General features: G+C 45.0%; 1 protein-coding gene across 1 annotated transcript; it reads left to right on the forward strand.

Annotated features, from left to right (window-relative positions):
* The first annotated feature begins 7,847 nt into the window (after positions 1-7,847).
* Positions 7,848-12,977, forward strand: FGF19 (fibroblast growth factor 19). The gene is made up of 3 exons (XM_050335058.1): positions 7,848-8,070; positions 8,154-8,257; positions 11,288-12,977. Exons 1-3 carry the CDS (start codon positions 7,848-7,850, stop codon positions 11,618-11,620), a joined length of 660 nt encoding a protein of 219 aa, XP_050191015.1. The 3' UTR covers positions 11,621-12,977.
* Positions 12,978-16,729: the final 3,752 nt, after the last annotated feature.

Here is a 16,729-nt window from a genome sequence, read left to right on the forward strand (position 1 = left end):
CAGCAAGCCAAGGAGAAACACTGGGTCACCAGGTAGGAAGCCCCCCAAGAGATAATCTAATTACTCTCCAAAACAAATTACTTTCAACCAAAACAAATTACTTTCAATCACTCTGCAGCAGATAAGATCAGTGGAGGGAGCTCAAAGCTGATGACAGCTGGAGACTGAGGCTTCACGAGTTTATGGATTGATCGCTTTTCTCTTTGGTCCGTTTTGTTGAATGACAATGGAGTGACAGAAAACTGGAGCCAAGGACTGAGCTCCCTTTCATTTCATTCAGCTGAATGAGGAGGACCTGCCAACTCCAGGCTCTTTGCTGCGTGGCTCATTGATCTAAAATTGGAAAAGCTGTAGCTGGGCATGTTCCTGGCTGGAAGCGGGGCAAAGCTCTCCAGGAATAAATGTGCAGGCTGGGGGACTCGAGAATCCACTCACTGCGCACCATTGTACTAGGAAGGGGAAAACATGACATTGTTGCTTCTCTGTGCATGCACATGAGATGTGAGGCAAAGTGGAGCCTTCATTCTTACAAGGCCCTAATAGGACCAAAATGTAAATATTAAAGTGATACTTTAATAATTTACTACCAACAGTTGCTGCCAAATGTTTGACTGCTCCCGTTTTTTTCCATGGAAGGCAAAACTGGGCCTTAGCTCCTTTTCTTAACAAAGTATTAAATACATTGTTCTGGTCACTGACTTCCTTTTATATATTAATATGTAAGATTAATATTTCATATGGTGAAGTCAGACTGAAATACAAGCTCCCCACGTTCCTTCCACAATATTATGCAATCAATGGCACACCTGCCCAACTGAGTCCAAACCACTCTGATGGTGATGTGTGTCCTGGTAGTCAAGAGAATGGAAAAAGGGCAAAAGCAGCTCTTCCACAGAGTGGGGCTGCAGTGGCAGCGATCAGCAGCTGTTTTTGTGGCACATTTATCTGCCAGAGACCTCTGATAAAGAGCAATAGAGAGGTCTCAGGAGGCCTCTGCTGTTGATTGAAACCTTGGTGGCCATGCAGGGCTATACCCTGCTCTGGAAATATTCTGAAAGAGCTCAAATTCTGGATTAACTGGGGCAGGGTGTGTGTGTGTGTGACTGTTTTTACAATTCCCCTTGCAAAATGAGTGCCTGAATCCATAGATCCACGTTCCAGAGTATGTGAACTGCAGGCTGATCCATGTGGAAGAGGCACCAGGGCTCCACTTTTTCATCCTCAGCATTTTGGTCTGCTTGGCTCACTTCAGGAACTGAGGTGTCCCTGCCTCTGGCCATGCAAGGATCTTCCTGGTGCCTCCAGCCATGGAAGAACCAGAGGCAATATGGCTCTCAAATTTGACCTGTAATGTTTAAGGAATTTTGTTTCCAGGAAACTGGAAAAAAAAAAAAAAAAATTGAAGACACATTCAACATAAAAACTATTCAGGATTAAAGATGGTAAAATAGAATCATTCTGACCATTAGATGCCTGATCAGAGTTGTAAATACACGTTTAAAAAAATCTCGAGTTTAATTCTGCTTCTTACATCAAGTCAAGGTACATAAGACACAACAGCCAGATGGAGGAGGGTTTCACCTTCCATTTAATATTAGCCATGATGTTTAGATAGATAAATACTTTGTTATACTGCAGGTATTTCATTTTACTTTTCAGTGATGCTTCAGATTTTATCTCATGCTGGAACAACTTATTTAATGAATTCTGAATTACTTTTGGAGCAAGACATCAATTATCCACTCCTTTTCTCCCTGGTCAGATGTGTAAAACCTAAGTAAACTTGAATTACTTTTTAAAGACCATCCAGGCTCTTTCCATGCTGATTTGTTCTGCTTCTCTTACTTTCAAATAGCCTTTTAATTGGCCATTAAACTAGGAAATTATGGCTGATTAGGATCAATCCGAATGCAACGTTTTGGATGGACTGGCTATTTGAATACCATTCTTTTAGATCCTGTGTTACTTCTGCTTTGTCAAGTAAAGGTCACTTCTAGCTGCATTGGCAGGATGCTTCAGTGACCTTTGCCCTTCAGTTCTTGACCCCAAATGTCCCACAGCCACGTTTCGTGGCAGCAAAATGGGACTAGTTGCAACAAGGAACATCAGAGGAAGTTGCTCATTTTCCCAATTCATGGCAAATTGTTGTGCAGCTACTCCAAGGTTTCAGTTTAGGCTTCATTTCAGCTGAAAAATTACTTCCCATGACCTCCAAGTAGAAGAACAGCTTATTAATAATCTTCACCTCTTGCCTCTTGAGCAAAGTCACTGTAAAAAACTTCCTACGTGGCTGTCCTATCATGCTCTTCAGGACACATTTTGTGGGGATTGCCGCTATATCAGGCTGAATAGGACCACCTGATTAATTCTGGCTCTCCAGATGTATTTGAACAGGACCACAGCTCTGAGTATGCACTCTTGCAAGTTTGAAGCATTTGTGGTGTATCTTCTTTTACTGACCCATTCTCTGTCTGTTAAACGAGAAATATTTCCAATGAACCTGGACTTTGTCATAAGGACAACATTATTTCTTCATTGACAAGAAAAGAATACAGGTAAATGCTCCCAGATTATCGTGTTTGACTGAGAAGTTGGGGATCCAGAATTATCCTTCCCGAAGAAGGTTTCCTCATTGTTTCCACAAACACATTCCGTAAACAAAGTCCAGGGGAATTTATTCCCTAGGTCAAGCTGGAAGTGAAAATACAATCTGTTGACAAGGAAACCTGCAATTATTAATTTCTGTTGCAGGACGAATGTTTGCTCAAAAGATAATAAAAAAAACAACTTCTGTTGGTTTAAGTGTAAATGAGATGCTGGGGAGTTACTGTACCAAATATGCTGCCATAAAGTCAATAAGGCTTCTTCTATACCAGAATTATAAAGGATTTCATAGCACACAGAAAAGATGGGGTGGATGAAGTATTTCCAAAATGTGCAATAACGACTTGCAGTGATGAAAAACAAACAAACAAACAAACAAAATGCATTTAGGCTATTTGAAGCTGATGGGAATTTTGTGGGCTCTAGAACAGACTTAATCAGAAGGGATCATTTGACTGTGAAAGCCTCAAGTAAATTCCAGACTAAGTATTCCTCCCCAGAATGCACTGGCTGATAGCAATGGTTGAGAAAGCATTAGATAACAGAATGGTGAGAGATATTTGAAATTAGTTGGCTGACTGTGTTCACTGAAGGGACCAGCAGCAACACACACAGCCAGAAATGACAGTGGCAACAGTCCCTCCAGCACGTCCACCTTTTATCAGCAGGGCAGTTCTAGAAGCAGAGCCCCTCCGGAAGTTCGGATCCTTTGGAAAATCTTGAAGTATCTGATGCATTTGGATCCTACAGATTCACTGGGGACTGTCCCGCTTGTGATATCAGGGGGGAGCCTCCATGAATGCTCGTCCCACGGGATGACATCCTGTCAGTGGGCGCGCGCAGCGGGAGCTGTGGAATCTCAGTTCTGCGCTCATTCACAGCCCGGGGAGAAATATTGTCACCTCTCTGCCTCTTGGATTGCAGAAGCAGCTGGGAAGCAGAGCAGTCCCCTGACATATGGTGGAGTAACCTCTCCTTCTTAGGCAGGTTTTCTAACTTGTGCTGCGCTGATAAGGCTCTTTATAGAACAACCTCGTGCTCGAATAACTGCGTGTCTCAGGGTCCTGTGTCTTGCCTTCTGCCTTCCCTCATTTGCCTGACATACTCTTCTCTATCAGAAGCAGGAGAAAAGGCTGGACTGTCCTGCTGGCCCCCTGCCACGGGTAAAATAAAGCCTTTCCTTTCTCTGTCACTTCTGGGATGACATGCAGGAACTGCAGCAGAAATCAGAAACCAAAGGCATTAGCACTTACATCTCCAGCTCTGCCTGGAGCTTTACTTCCCTCCGAGTATTCCCAGCCTCTGTAATTCTCCCACTGCTGACTTCAGATAAAAGGGGGAAACACCTACAGATCTCCTCTCAAAAGTAACACCGGATCACACTCACATAACCCCTGCAACTAAATCTTCAGGAGATCCCAAAGATACCCCAAGGAAGCAGAAAATCTTCAAAGTTTCCGTGATGTTTTCCACTTCCTGCAACGACTTACACAACTAAAGCTTTCTCTGTGATATCCTGAAGATATTTTATAATTGAGAAAATGTCTCTCCATCCCAAACACATCTATTTCCTCACGTTTTGACCCTCATTCAGTCTTGAGTGACACACGTATGTAATTTTTCCTTTGATCTCCACCAAAAGGTATCCTGCCATGACCACCTTCTACTCATGAGTGGCTTCATGCCCTATTTCTAACCATTATTTTGTGGCCACCTTCTTTGGTTTTCTTTCTGTTGGTTCCAATGATGTTGCTGTCCCATGAGGCAGAAGCCCTCTGTTACCTTTTTGGTGTGTTCCAGGATCTCTGGATCTTTGGCTTTTAAACACAGGCAATTATGTTTTTACAAAACACATTCACTTCAGCTGCATTATTATAGAAAGCTGAACTTCCTGTTCTGCAGAAATCACACTGGGGCACTGAAACTTGCAGTGAAAATAAATGATTCATTACAACAGGTGAAAATGCTTTTGCAATTGTGTACTGTTTGGTCAGGAGGTATTTTTGGTCCATCAGACTTTCCTCTGGGTTTTTGGTTGTTTTTCCTATCCTCATAGAAGCAGAAAGTCCTACTCTACCAGGGTTCTTGTTTCAGGCTCTATTTCTGTAGGGAGCTGGTCCAGCACTGGAAGTGATGGTGGGATTTACCCTATAATAAATCTCTTCTGCAAATACATTGTGTCTCTGCAAATACATTTGTAGGAACGTGCAAAGACATGTCTTTTTATTGAACTTCGGTAAAAGATGCCCATAAATGATAAAGTTCAGTGACACAGGAACTGAAATGAAAATCACATGTTGCAACTCTTGTTTTTTGAAAACAGGGACATTCATTAGCCCGTTTATCTCTAGCTAAAAACAAGGTACTGAATCTGAGTTAATAATCTAGGCTTTTTTTTAAAGGAGGCAATAAAGAAGGGAACATTTCTAGAGCATATTTAACCCATCTTTTCAGCAGCTGTTTTGTCATAGGGATGGTACTGTTCAGTCTAGTTAAGTGTTTGCAGGCACTTACCTCTGTCAGGGACTACGGAGGAACTTGGACAAATTATTTAGATTGAAACCTTACTCTAACAAGAGAGGCAATTCCAAAAAAAAAAAAATGGTGAAGTGCTCCATTTTCATTTAAATTTGATTACACATGAACCTTTAAACATCAGTCCATGTAACATCACAACAGCAACAATGAAACTAATTTTTAAAAGCTCTCCATCAATCGTTGGGAAACTCTCCTTTATAGCCAACTTTTTCCACTGATTTGAAATATCATTTCATGCAAGTAATTTGTCCTTTCTGCCTCAGGTTTTGATCTTCACATAGATGAATAAACCAGTTGCAAGCATCAGCTCCTTGCTGCATGAAAGAAGTTCGACTTCCTGAAGAAGAAAGTGAAAACTTGTGATTATTATTCACACTGCAGTCTAGCAGAAGTAGTAATCATAAAATAGCTTCTATTCACTGAGATGCACAACAAAATGAACCAAAAAGCCTTTCAGATTCATTTCAGACCATAACCTCTGTGTGTGTGTGTGTGTGTGTGTGGGTGCTGGATACCTTGAAGAATGCCTGTGTAGCCAGGATGAGTTACATGCACAACTGCTGTGGGGCCCAGGGTTGCAGGGCAGTAACTGCCTTTGTAGCAGCCATGTAATAACAGTGCAGAATTCTGTAGGGGAAAAAAAGAATTAGGGACTTGGATGACTTGGTATTATTTACTGGGCTTATAATATTGTGAACTTCTGTGATGTATGAAAGGCCAGAATTTCTCAAATCAGCCCAGGACTTGGAGGAAGCAGCAGGAGACACCCGAATGAGAAGGGGTCCTGATCTTTATTCATTATTCATCAACCATGCAGAGCAAACTGGGCTTCTTTTTGGGTGCCTCAAGCTGACCATCAGAAACACCCAAAGCTTATCAAAAGCAGCAGCTGCTTTTGAAATGATTGGGGAGATACAATCGCTGGTTCCAGTGAGTTTGTGATGCAAGACCCTGATCATTCAAACTCTGCTTGATTCGTGTCATTAACTTCAGTTAAATACCTCTTAAGCTGCACATGATGAGTGCAAGACACCATCCTGCAAGCCTCTGTGTTTTTGCATGATCTTGTCTCTGTGCACATCCTCACTGAGCTGAGACTGCTCATAAAGGAAAACTATTTGTGTGAGCGTTTACAGGAGATGCAAGTGGAGGGACAAAAGGATGAAAATGAACAAGTAGCAAAATATAAAAGCAGTATGTGGAAACTGAATGAAACGTCATTGTTTCAGGGAATTTGCTGGGGACATGGGGTTATGTCTTTGTCTTACTTAACTGTTATTTAATGTGTCTTGTGGGGTAAGGTTTTTTTTTTGTTGTTGTTATTTTTTGGGGGTTTTTTTGTTTTGGTTTTTTGTTTTGGTGGTTGTTTTTTTTTTTGGTTTTTTTTTTGTTTTGTTTTTTTTTTTTTGTCTTTAGGAAATTACTCATTTTCTCTTCAGAGATCCGAGAAAATTCCTGCAATGCTGAGTTTGGATGGACAGCAGAAAAGCCAGCAGCAATCCCCTTAAACTTCCCTAAGACGCAAAAAGGGTGGCAAACCCCAAAATGTGTGTGTTTGCTTCTTCCATCTCCCCTGGGGCACTCGCTCGGAGGAGCCCACGTGGAAAAAGATCCGCGGTCAGAAAAAGAAAAAAAAAATCTCTTCGAAGCTTAGATCGGGCGATGCAGTTTTACTACACGCAGGGGTGGTTTTTAACCCCAGTCTCTTTGTGGAATTGGGGACCAATAGGAGCTGGAGAGCCCCCCCAGGCAGCGGCTCCCCCGAGGCGAGGCAGCCGCATCCCAGGGGCCAGGCTCCATCTAGTGACACAGCCGGGGATGGCCGGGCGGCAATACAGCCCGGAGCAGCTCCGGGACACCCAGAGCCGCCCGTACCTGGCCGTACCGAGCCGTGCAGGGCCGTACCGGGCCGTACCAGGCTGTGCCCCGCCGGCTGCCGGTCACCGGGAGCGGTGGTCCCGCTCCCCCAGCGCTTGTCCCCTGCCCGGAGAAGTGACCCTAGGGTTTAGGAAGCAGCTCTTTGATTTCTAAAAGGGGAAATACAGGACGGGCAAGGGGGAAGGCAGGCGCTGAGCCTCGGCGGGGAGCGGGGCAGCCTCACCCCGGGCTGGCCCCCGTCGCCGCTGGGTGGGCTGGGATGTTACACACGCCCACCCAACCCAGGACCCCTTCCCGGCGCCCACATCAGGGCAGGGGCTGCCTGATCTGTAGCCGAGACCGCGGGGTCCGGCCCCGGCCCGACGGGGAGATGCGCTACCGGAGAGACTCGAAGGAGCGGAAAGCCCGGAGGTGCGGGCGGCGAGGTCGCGACTTCAGGGTGTCCCCCTGCGACTTGATGTCACCCGATCAATATTTTCGGGGGGAGTGACCGATCCGCTATGAAATGGGCTTTATATTGGACGCGGCCGGATCGATCGGGCTGATAACGGGAGAGCTATAAAAGGCCCAGAGGGGGCGGCTTCGCCCGCGCTACAGTAAGCCCCGAGGCGCGGCCAGCGCGCAGCAGCCGCCGGGACTCCGCTCCATCCCCGCCGCTCCGTGCCCGCCAGCCACCGCCTCTCCGAGCCCGCTATCGCCGCCTCGCCGTGCCCATCGCCATCGCTCCGTGCCCATCGCCATCGCTCCGTGCCCATCGCCATCGCTCCGTGCCCATCGCCATCGCTCCGTGCCCAGGCCCGTCGGCCCGTCCCCCGCTCGCCCCCGGGATGGGCTGTCCCCCCGCCGCCCTGGCGCTGCTGGGTCTCGCCGCCGCCTGTGCCGCGGTGCCGCTGCCGCTGCCCGACGCCGGCCCGCACGTCAACTACGGCTGGGGGGAACCCATCCGGCTGCGGCACCTCTACACCGCCAGCAAGCACGGGCTCTTCAGCTGCTTCCTCCGCATCGGCGGCGACGGCAGGGTGGATGCGGCCGGGAGCCAGAGCGCGCAGAGTGAGTACCGGGAACTGGGATGGGATGGGATGGGACGGGACGGGGCTCCGCGGGGTTAACGCCGCTGTGCCTCTTTCCGCCAGGTCTACTGGAAATCCGCGCCGTGGCCGTGCGCACCGTGGCCATCAAGGGCGTGCGGAGCTCCCGGTACCTCTGCATGGACGAGGCGGGGCGGCTGCACGGGCAGGTGAGCGCCTTTCTCAACAAGTCTCCTCTCCCGAGGGAGGTTTCCAGGATTTCCACCCTGAAACAGCTGACCAGGCCGAAGAAATCGCGTGCTTTTTGCAGTTAATAGCGGGTTGACAAAGCTTTCAGGTGTCCATCGCCCACCCTGCCTCTCCCCTTATCCTCCTTTTCTCCCTAGGACCCGTGATTCTTCTCACTGTGGAAGTTATTAGAAGGCAGAAAGGAAACACCATATAGAAAGTAAAGTTTTGCATGCCCCCCTGCCAAAATATACAGAAAATACAGCCCAGGGGAAAACCTTTGTTTAGGTTTAAAAAGCCTCATCAGTGAGAGGCTGAGATTCCACTGCAGAAATAGATGAAGTCGCATCATGGAATAGGAATAGTTCAGGTCAGGTATTCTGAAAAGAAAAACAACTGAGATTACTCCTTTGGCAGCTGGCTGTCAGGCACATAAGCCTCAGGAGCATGGACTTCCCGTCCTTTAGGTAGTTCCAAAGTGAAACAGGATTTCGAGGTGTGTGGGGGGGAAGGGATGCTTTGCCACTGCCTCATTTTCTGCCCTGCCCTAACACTGCACCTGTGGGGCTCCAAGAGGTTGAGGGGTTAAGTGACCCACTGACACCATAGGTCATGCTTTTTCAGTGGGTATATCAACTCATTTTTAAAGGCACGTGGATACGTTGCCAACTCTAGAAATTGAAGGGTAAGGTTCACACTCGGTCTGTACAGAAGCTGGAGTTTCAGAGAGTGATGGCTTTTCATTGTGCCACAGTAAAGATACACCTTGATTCTGCTTTGATTACTCCAGCAAAATTTCTGCTGATTTCCATCAGGCAAGGACCTGGCCCATTCTCAAAGCCCACAGTATCTTTAATAAGAGCAATAATGATGTTTCTGGATGTGGATATAACATAGAATTGAGCCTTTCTTCCTGCATTTCCTTGCTTTTCTGGGGCTCGAATCAATCGATGCCGTGATAAGGTTCACGGGTTCAGATGATATGGTGGGTCAATTATTAGCTTAATATTTTAATGTATATCCAAAACAAAATGACCAATGAAAACAAAGCAGAGCCTAGGTCCTGCTCCCCTTGGAGCTGCAGCTGGACTTCAGCAAACAGAATTTTAAAACAGCTTTCCTATAACACCCTTTTGAAGGCATATATTATACCTTGACTGAAAGTGGTGTAAGAGTATTAAATGCAGGTCGTTTTGTTTTGGTTTTTTTTTCTGAAAATGCAGCAGCGTGTAGCCACATCTATATGTTGTGGACACCTGCTGTCACCTCTGTGCTCACAGCCCAGCCAGGCAGCTCTGCAGGCAAGTCTTTTCCTTATCAGCTCAGGAGTGGAAGAACGAAAGGGCAAACACGGTGTCTGGGGACTGAACCTGCGCTCCTGAAACGTGCCCTTTTTGAACACTGGAAAAACTGACGACTAGGGTTGATTTTTTTTTCTTTTTTTTTTAACGTGCTTTGTGCTGCAGTCAGTAATTTAGGGGAAAGGGTGTATCTGGCTGAATATACTGACTTTCTATAAATGCCTCCTATAAAAAAAAGAATTATCTGGAATTACTTAAAGTGTGTTTGGTACTGGTTTCAAAAATACACTAGAGACAATGGAAGTGAAACGAGAAGGGAATTACATAGTTGAGACGTGGGGGCTCAATCAATATCTGCTGTTTGTAATGTGCGCTTGCTCACTGTAACGTGCACTTCTTGAGCAAGCAGCTCTTTTATTTCATCATCCTTGTCACTGAGGCTGAGCACTCACAGAAATAAAGGCAGCTAAGAATTCAGTCATAAATCTGGGTCATATACACACATTTTTCTGAGATATAATGTGTGTAGAAGGATAAATATTGCAGAATTTTGTTTGGAGAAAATGTATTTTTCAAAATTAATCAGTTTTAAAAATGCTTTTAAAAGACAACCAAATGCACGTGCTTACTTGTACTCCACATTACTGGGGGTATTTGAGAAAGGCCTGAAAGTATCGAACATGCTCTCTATTCAGACAGGCAGAACATTCATGTAAGGACACTTCTGTCACTGCAGACTGAGACATAATCAGCAATTCTCTTTTATTGACCACAAGTTCAATCACCTGCAGTGGCTGAGCCTGAAATAGCACCAGAGTTGTAAGAAATGCAGTGCTTGTGTAAGAATCTGGAGAGGTCTGACCTGCTCATAAAAAATCCTAATACACATTTATTATATCTTATTTACATACATGTATTACAGATACATAATATCTGCACAGGCTACTGCAAATGTAATTCTACAAATTTGTGCCTACAAAAATACATTCTTCTGTACAAAATCTTAGCTCGTGCTGCTGTTAATCTGACAGTTCTCACTGTAATGCGAAAATAACACTTTGTAAAAGGGTCTTTTGCAATTGCAGTAAATTCTGAGTGCAAGAAAAAAAATAATGGCAATCACCTTTCAGCATCGTTTTACTGACTGGCCTTTCCACAGATGTGATCCTGAAGCCCTTACATGGACAAATCTCTAATGGAGCTGTAGTTCTATACCTGAGGATTGTTGGATTAGGTCTCATGATTGCAGTTAAGTACTGTCAGCAATTAAGGACAGTTAATCTAGAGATCAGTTAATCCAAGCTTATTTTTCCCAGTGCTCAGGACAGGCTAAGTGTGGTGTCTGTGGAGAAGCACACATCCAGGATTCTTTGCTTATTTAATGTGATGGACGTGCAGTAACTTCAGGAGTTCTGGATTAGGTCTTTTAGCTGGTTTTGTAGCTCAAAACGCATTGAATGTGCAAAGTGGGGATCTCTAGTAGAATAGAGTAGAATAGAACAGAATATTTGAGTTGAAAGGGCTGTGCAGATATCAACTCACCAGCATGGATCCAGTGGGGTCTGCAAGGTGCAGCGAGCTGGGACACGCGGGCCAAGCCAGAGGGACGCTCCCTCTGAGAGCAGAGGTTGCACCAAAAGTTTATATTGTGGTTGAATACAATGAGTCTGGTGGGTGTATTTGTAATTCTCTTTACTCCTTGCTGTTCAGCTCAGGTATTCCACCGAGGATTGTTCCTTTGAGGAGGAGATTCGTCCTGACGGCTACAACGTGTACAGATCCAAAAAGTACGGAATGTCGGTGTCTTTGAGTAGCGCCAAGCAAAGACAGCAGTTCAAGGGAAAAGATTTTCTTCCGCTGTCTCACTTCTTACCGATGATCAACACTGTGCCCGTGGAGTCCGCAGACTTTGGGGAATATGGAGATTACAGCCAGGCCTTTGAGCCAGAGGTGTATTCCTCGCCTCTGGAAACGGACAGCATGGACCCCTTTGGCATCACCTCCAAACTGTCCCCGGTGAAGAGCCCCAGCTTTCAGAAGTGACTCTGATCACACACACATTTTTACAGAAATGTTGCAGAGTACTTTTTTTTAGCTTTTCGTGTAGTAATATTTGGGACTTTTTTGTACGGGGCCAGCCTTTTCCTTGCAATGTGTTGTTCCTGTAAGAGATGAGTGCTGAGAGGCTGTTCTGTAGTGTAAACAATTGCCTATCCATAGTTTCGTTTGGAAAAGAAGGGTTGAATGAGAGAAGCTTAGCAGCTTCATCAGAGTTCCTCCATTACCAGGGTGATGATAAAATAACTACGATTTTCCTACAGCAGCTTCATTTCCAAATATATTCCCCTGTTATTTCTGCTCACAGGAGCAAGTGCAGAAAAATTTTTCCTCCTCAGAGGCCTTAAAGACAAACATTTGGAACAAAACACAATTAAGGAAAACCTAGCAGATGTAATTACATGGACTAGAACTAATGCTGTTTCTTGAAAGGCTGCTGACAATATTCTGGGAAAAACTTTCTATTGAAAGCATACTATTGAAAAAAACCCAAATCTGCTTGTATATTGTGCTTTTTCTTCCCTTAGGAAATAAGGGAAGAAAGGGAGAAAATTTCTCCCTTTCCTTATTGCTAAAGGGTAGTTTGGAAAACCTGATCTTTGATTCCTTTTGTAGGCTAATTTATGTTCTCTGTGGCATCAGCTTCATCCAGCAGAGAGTTCTCATTAAAATTAGTGAGAATTCAGTGTGTGGTTGGATGGAAGAGCGCACAGAACTAGCATTTGTGTTCACCAGGCAGGGAATGAGCAGTTCCAATTAGTGTTTAAATTAAAATTCTGTTGTATATAAGCATGTATGTCATTAGCAAACGGAGAAAAACACTGGAAAAGGATAATGTATAGGTCAAATCAACTGCAAAATAAGTTTTTTGTGCTTAACCTTTAACCATCAGCAATTCTTTCAAGTCACTTCCAGGCTTGATTCAGCATCCCTGGGAATCCGTGGAGAGACAATTTAGTGACTTAAATCCTGCAGAGCTGGGCCTGCCATGCCACTGCAGAAATATCTCATGGCCAAGACACAGAGGTCTGATGTCTTCAGTTCTGTTCTCCCTTTAAGATGAAGGAATAACCAGAGTGAAACCAAAGGAAAAACCCCCAAAAAAGTTTGAAGATGTTTCAGGGATTCTACTTCTTTCCAAAGGTTCATTTATTAGAGATTTCTGTCCAAAAAAAAGCTCTACTGGAAATACTGGTGTTCTTCTGACCTAGCACTTCATTGCCAATGCAATATTTATAATTAATTTATTGAGTACATACATCTGTTTATTTTGTTACTGTTATTTATGCTCAAAATTCTATTTATATACTTCTGAAAGTGCGGGTTTTTTTAGTTGTAACAAATCTCGTCAAGTTTTGTAATCATGAAATTTTAGCAGACAATAGCTTTTTAAATTTCTGTGCATTATCAGTAGTTGTAATGTGTATATTTGCAATTAAAAAAAAAAAAAGAAAATCATCTTCAACACAGAAATCTTGCTGACTCTTTTGTCATCCCCTTAGTCTAGAGACTGCAAAGAGCTTCAGCAGACTGTGGCATCTGTCTTTGCAGCAACCACGTGAAGTCAGAATCCCTTGGGAAGGTGAATAGACAAGGGCATGGAGAGACAAAGGGGTTTTCCCAAAGTTAGGCAGTGCTGCCAAGGCCACCACTAAACCATGTCCCTAATTGCCACATCCACGGGTCTTTTAAATTCCTCCAGGGACGGGCAATTTCAGCCACTTCCATGAGCAGCCTGTGTCAGTGCTTGTCAAAAAAATCCCGCGGATGGAAGGCTGCTCCCTTTCAAAAGTGGGAACAACACTCACCAGTGCAGCCAGGGAGAAAACTGGTTATTTTTGCCTGAAAAAGGTGTCCGTTTCTGGCAGGAAAAGAGACTGAATGCTTGTGTTTGGAGATGTCTGTGAGTCACAGGAACTGCAGGTTTCTTGGCTTGCGAACATCTCCCATGGTGTTTCCCCTTTTTGCTGAGCCACAGCCACACATCCGGATGGTTCCCACTCCTCACATATCAGGAGACTTACCCCTGATTTGCAGTTGTTTTATAAAGTTTGGTCAACAGAAAATTCCACTTTTACTATTCTGCTAAAAAAAAAATTGCACAGATTTGAATGGGAAATAAAGGAATTCAGAGGGTATACTGTATAATTTCACCAGTGAGAGATTCTTAAGTAGATACAACCTTGTGAATGTTGCTCAAGGGTGCAAAGACAAACAACCTTAAATTTTCAAGCAGCATCTTGAGCTCTCTGGTGCCTGTTTGCTGACACCTTTGGATTAACATCTTCCACCAGCAGCACAGTGTTTCTTACTACAACAGCATAGTTGGTTCAATATTTATTCAGACAGAGGGAAGAAGGCCAAGAGCTGAATTACCCACACCACTTCCTGGAGCACTTCGGCTTTCCTTGGAGTTTTCCCATCCAAGTTCTGACCAAACCTGGCTGCTTTGCTTATAAAATCTGACAAAATCACAGCTTGAGGTGAAAGGATTGCTGGAAAATGCTTTCCCTACCATCTGACACCTGACTGGGGCAGGAACTCGATGTGCAAAACCTCCAAACGCCACTGCCTTTGGATCTGTGGGAATGTAAACACCACCACCACCGTTCCAATATAGGTCCTGGTCGATGATAGTTTCTCAAAGACAGTAGGACAATTGCGGTGCTTTCATTTGCAATGGTACATTTTACAGCCCCCAGAAGGGTTTTTTAAAGGTCGGGTGTCAAATGTCTCCTTGTGAAGTCTCAGTTGGAAGCTATGATGTGCAAATACGAGTCGTTAGAGCAGTGGGAAGGCTGTAGGGAAGGAGATACTTAAGCATCTTCATTTCCACTTGGAGGAGGTGTAAAAACCTATAAATCCTTTATTCAAGAGTCACAGCGTCCACTTTACCTCTGCTCAAAGTGCTGAAACCCTGTTGGTGGAAAATTCGGGGCCACTCTTTCTACTTTGCCAGTGTGCTGATTGGAGTGCAACATGATAAATTAAATAAGTGTACTCTCTTTCCTCAAAGATATACATAAGCCAACCCTCCTTGGGCAGTGGTGAAAGCAGAAACACATTTCACTTGAAAGTGAACAGAAGTGCAAAAAGGGCATCATTAGGATCCTGATTTCGGGGTGAATGTGAGGCAGTTTTGGGACACCGCAAGTTTATCAGGAGCTGTGTTGGATGAGACTGATCACTTAAGGCATGTAAGGATGCCCCCAAATGAGGCTGGTGTCTTGCAGCCTTCTTGCCAGGACTTTCTTATATTTTCAGTGTTTTTCATCAATCTTACAATGTACTGAGATCAAAGAACTGGTTTTTTTTTCATTAATTTCTGAAGCAACATTTAAATTGTTAGCTTAGAGGAAACCCCTGAGGACACCTTGTATTTCCACTGCCATCAACGACCAGTATGTGAATGTCTGGTTGTAGAGCAGGTAGGTGTTCACACCTGGCAAACCTTCAGTGATTTCACGTGAGATCCAGTCACATCCACACTTTCATGCCAAAAACAAGCTGGACATCTGCTCTTTATAAATCAGCATTGCCTGCTGTGATGAAGAACTTTTAATGAACTGTGATTTCTGCACCTGCTTAACTAAACCTTTAGTAGCATGACTTTATTTTCATTCTAATGCAGTTTTGGGGGGAGGGGGTTGTGCTATATTGATCTCTGGATTTTGAAGTTGACTTTTCAAGTCCTCTGCCATCCTCTGTCTGATTTGGAAGAGAACAGACCCCAGACTAGAAGAATACTGTGGTGCGCCCATAGCCACATTTTCATTAAGTATTTAGAAAACCACCACGTAAATCAGCACTAAAATATATACTTATAAATAGCTGTAAGTGTTTCCTTTGGCCGGTGTTGATCTGTAATAATAAGTAAGAGATGTAACAGAGCAGCCTAGAATGACACACTGCAGTTTGGGTTGGGTATTTACATTAAAAAAATTTACATTTTAGAATCATAGAATGGTTTGGGTTGGAAGGGAACTGAAAGATCATCTCATTCCAACTCTCCTGCCATGGGCAGGGACACCTTCCAGTAGACCAAGTTGCTCCAAGCCCTGTCCAACCTGAACACTTCCAGGGATGAGGCAGCCAGAGCTCCTCTGGGCAACAGCTTAATGACAGTAGAAGGTTATCAAATGAAGTTTCTAAGCCAGGTTTGGGTCACCTGTGATCACTACAGCTGGGCAGTGTTACTGCAAGGTGATGTCAAAGCTTTCAAGTGAAGTTGAGGGCTGTGGCACTTCTTCACTGGGCAACCTGTGCCAGCGCCTCCCCGCCCTCACAGGCAGGAATTTCAGGCACCAAAAATAGGCAAAAATCAGAGATGTCACCATGCTGTGAGAGAGATGTGCATGGGGTGGTCAACTGGGAGATCACTTCTGAAGTGTGTGTCCTCAAGTAGTACATCTGCCTTAGCCATCGTGTTTTTGTCTACTGTGATCATTATCCGTGTGCTTTGGTTTGCAAATGCCTATTACTTCCACATCTTCTCCCCTACCATCATTTTTGACAACTGGACTCCTCTTGCTGTGGTGTCCCGATATCCTGGGATATGCACTTCCCACGTTTGCGGTGATTAAACGCTACTTCTTCCCTGCCAATGACAAAGTGACTTTGAGTAACGAGAGAATGCTAGCTATTAAACAGCTAAATGAAAATCGGGCATATAAACTGAACGACTGGCACAAAATACATAAGCTAATATCTGACTGTAGTTTTTGGGGATAGTCCTGTGGGGGGGGCAAGGAGTCGGACTCGACGATCCTTGGCGGGTCCCTTCCAAGCTCAGCGATTGTAATAAATTCTTCTCGGTATTAAAACTCCTTGGTGGGGAAGAGGGGGGGGGTTGGGAAAAAGACCCCAAAATCGACTGTTTTCGCTGTCCCTGCCCCTTTATTCCCGCGCCGTTCCCGGGGTGGGGGGGGACAACCCTGAGGGCTCTCCCTGAGGGCTCCGCCCGGCACCGGCGGCGCGCGGGCGCCCCCTGGCGGGCCCGGGGAGGGGGGGCGTGGCCAGCCCGCCCCCGTGAGGGAGGGGCGTGGTCTCCGCCCCTCGGGCCACGCCCCCGCCCCGCGCGCGGGCGATCCCAAG

Source organism: Myiozetetes cayanensis, unplaced genomic scaffold (genome assembly GCF_022539395.1).
Source record: "Myiozetetes cayanensis isolate MyiCay16 unplaced genomic scaffold, myiCay2020 scf6-25, whole genome shotgun sequence".
Taxonomy (NCBI): Eukaryota; Metazoa; Chordata; class Aves; order Passeriformes; family Tyrannidae; genus Myiozetetes; species Myiozetetes cayanensis.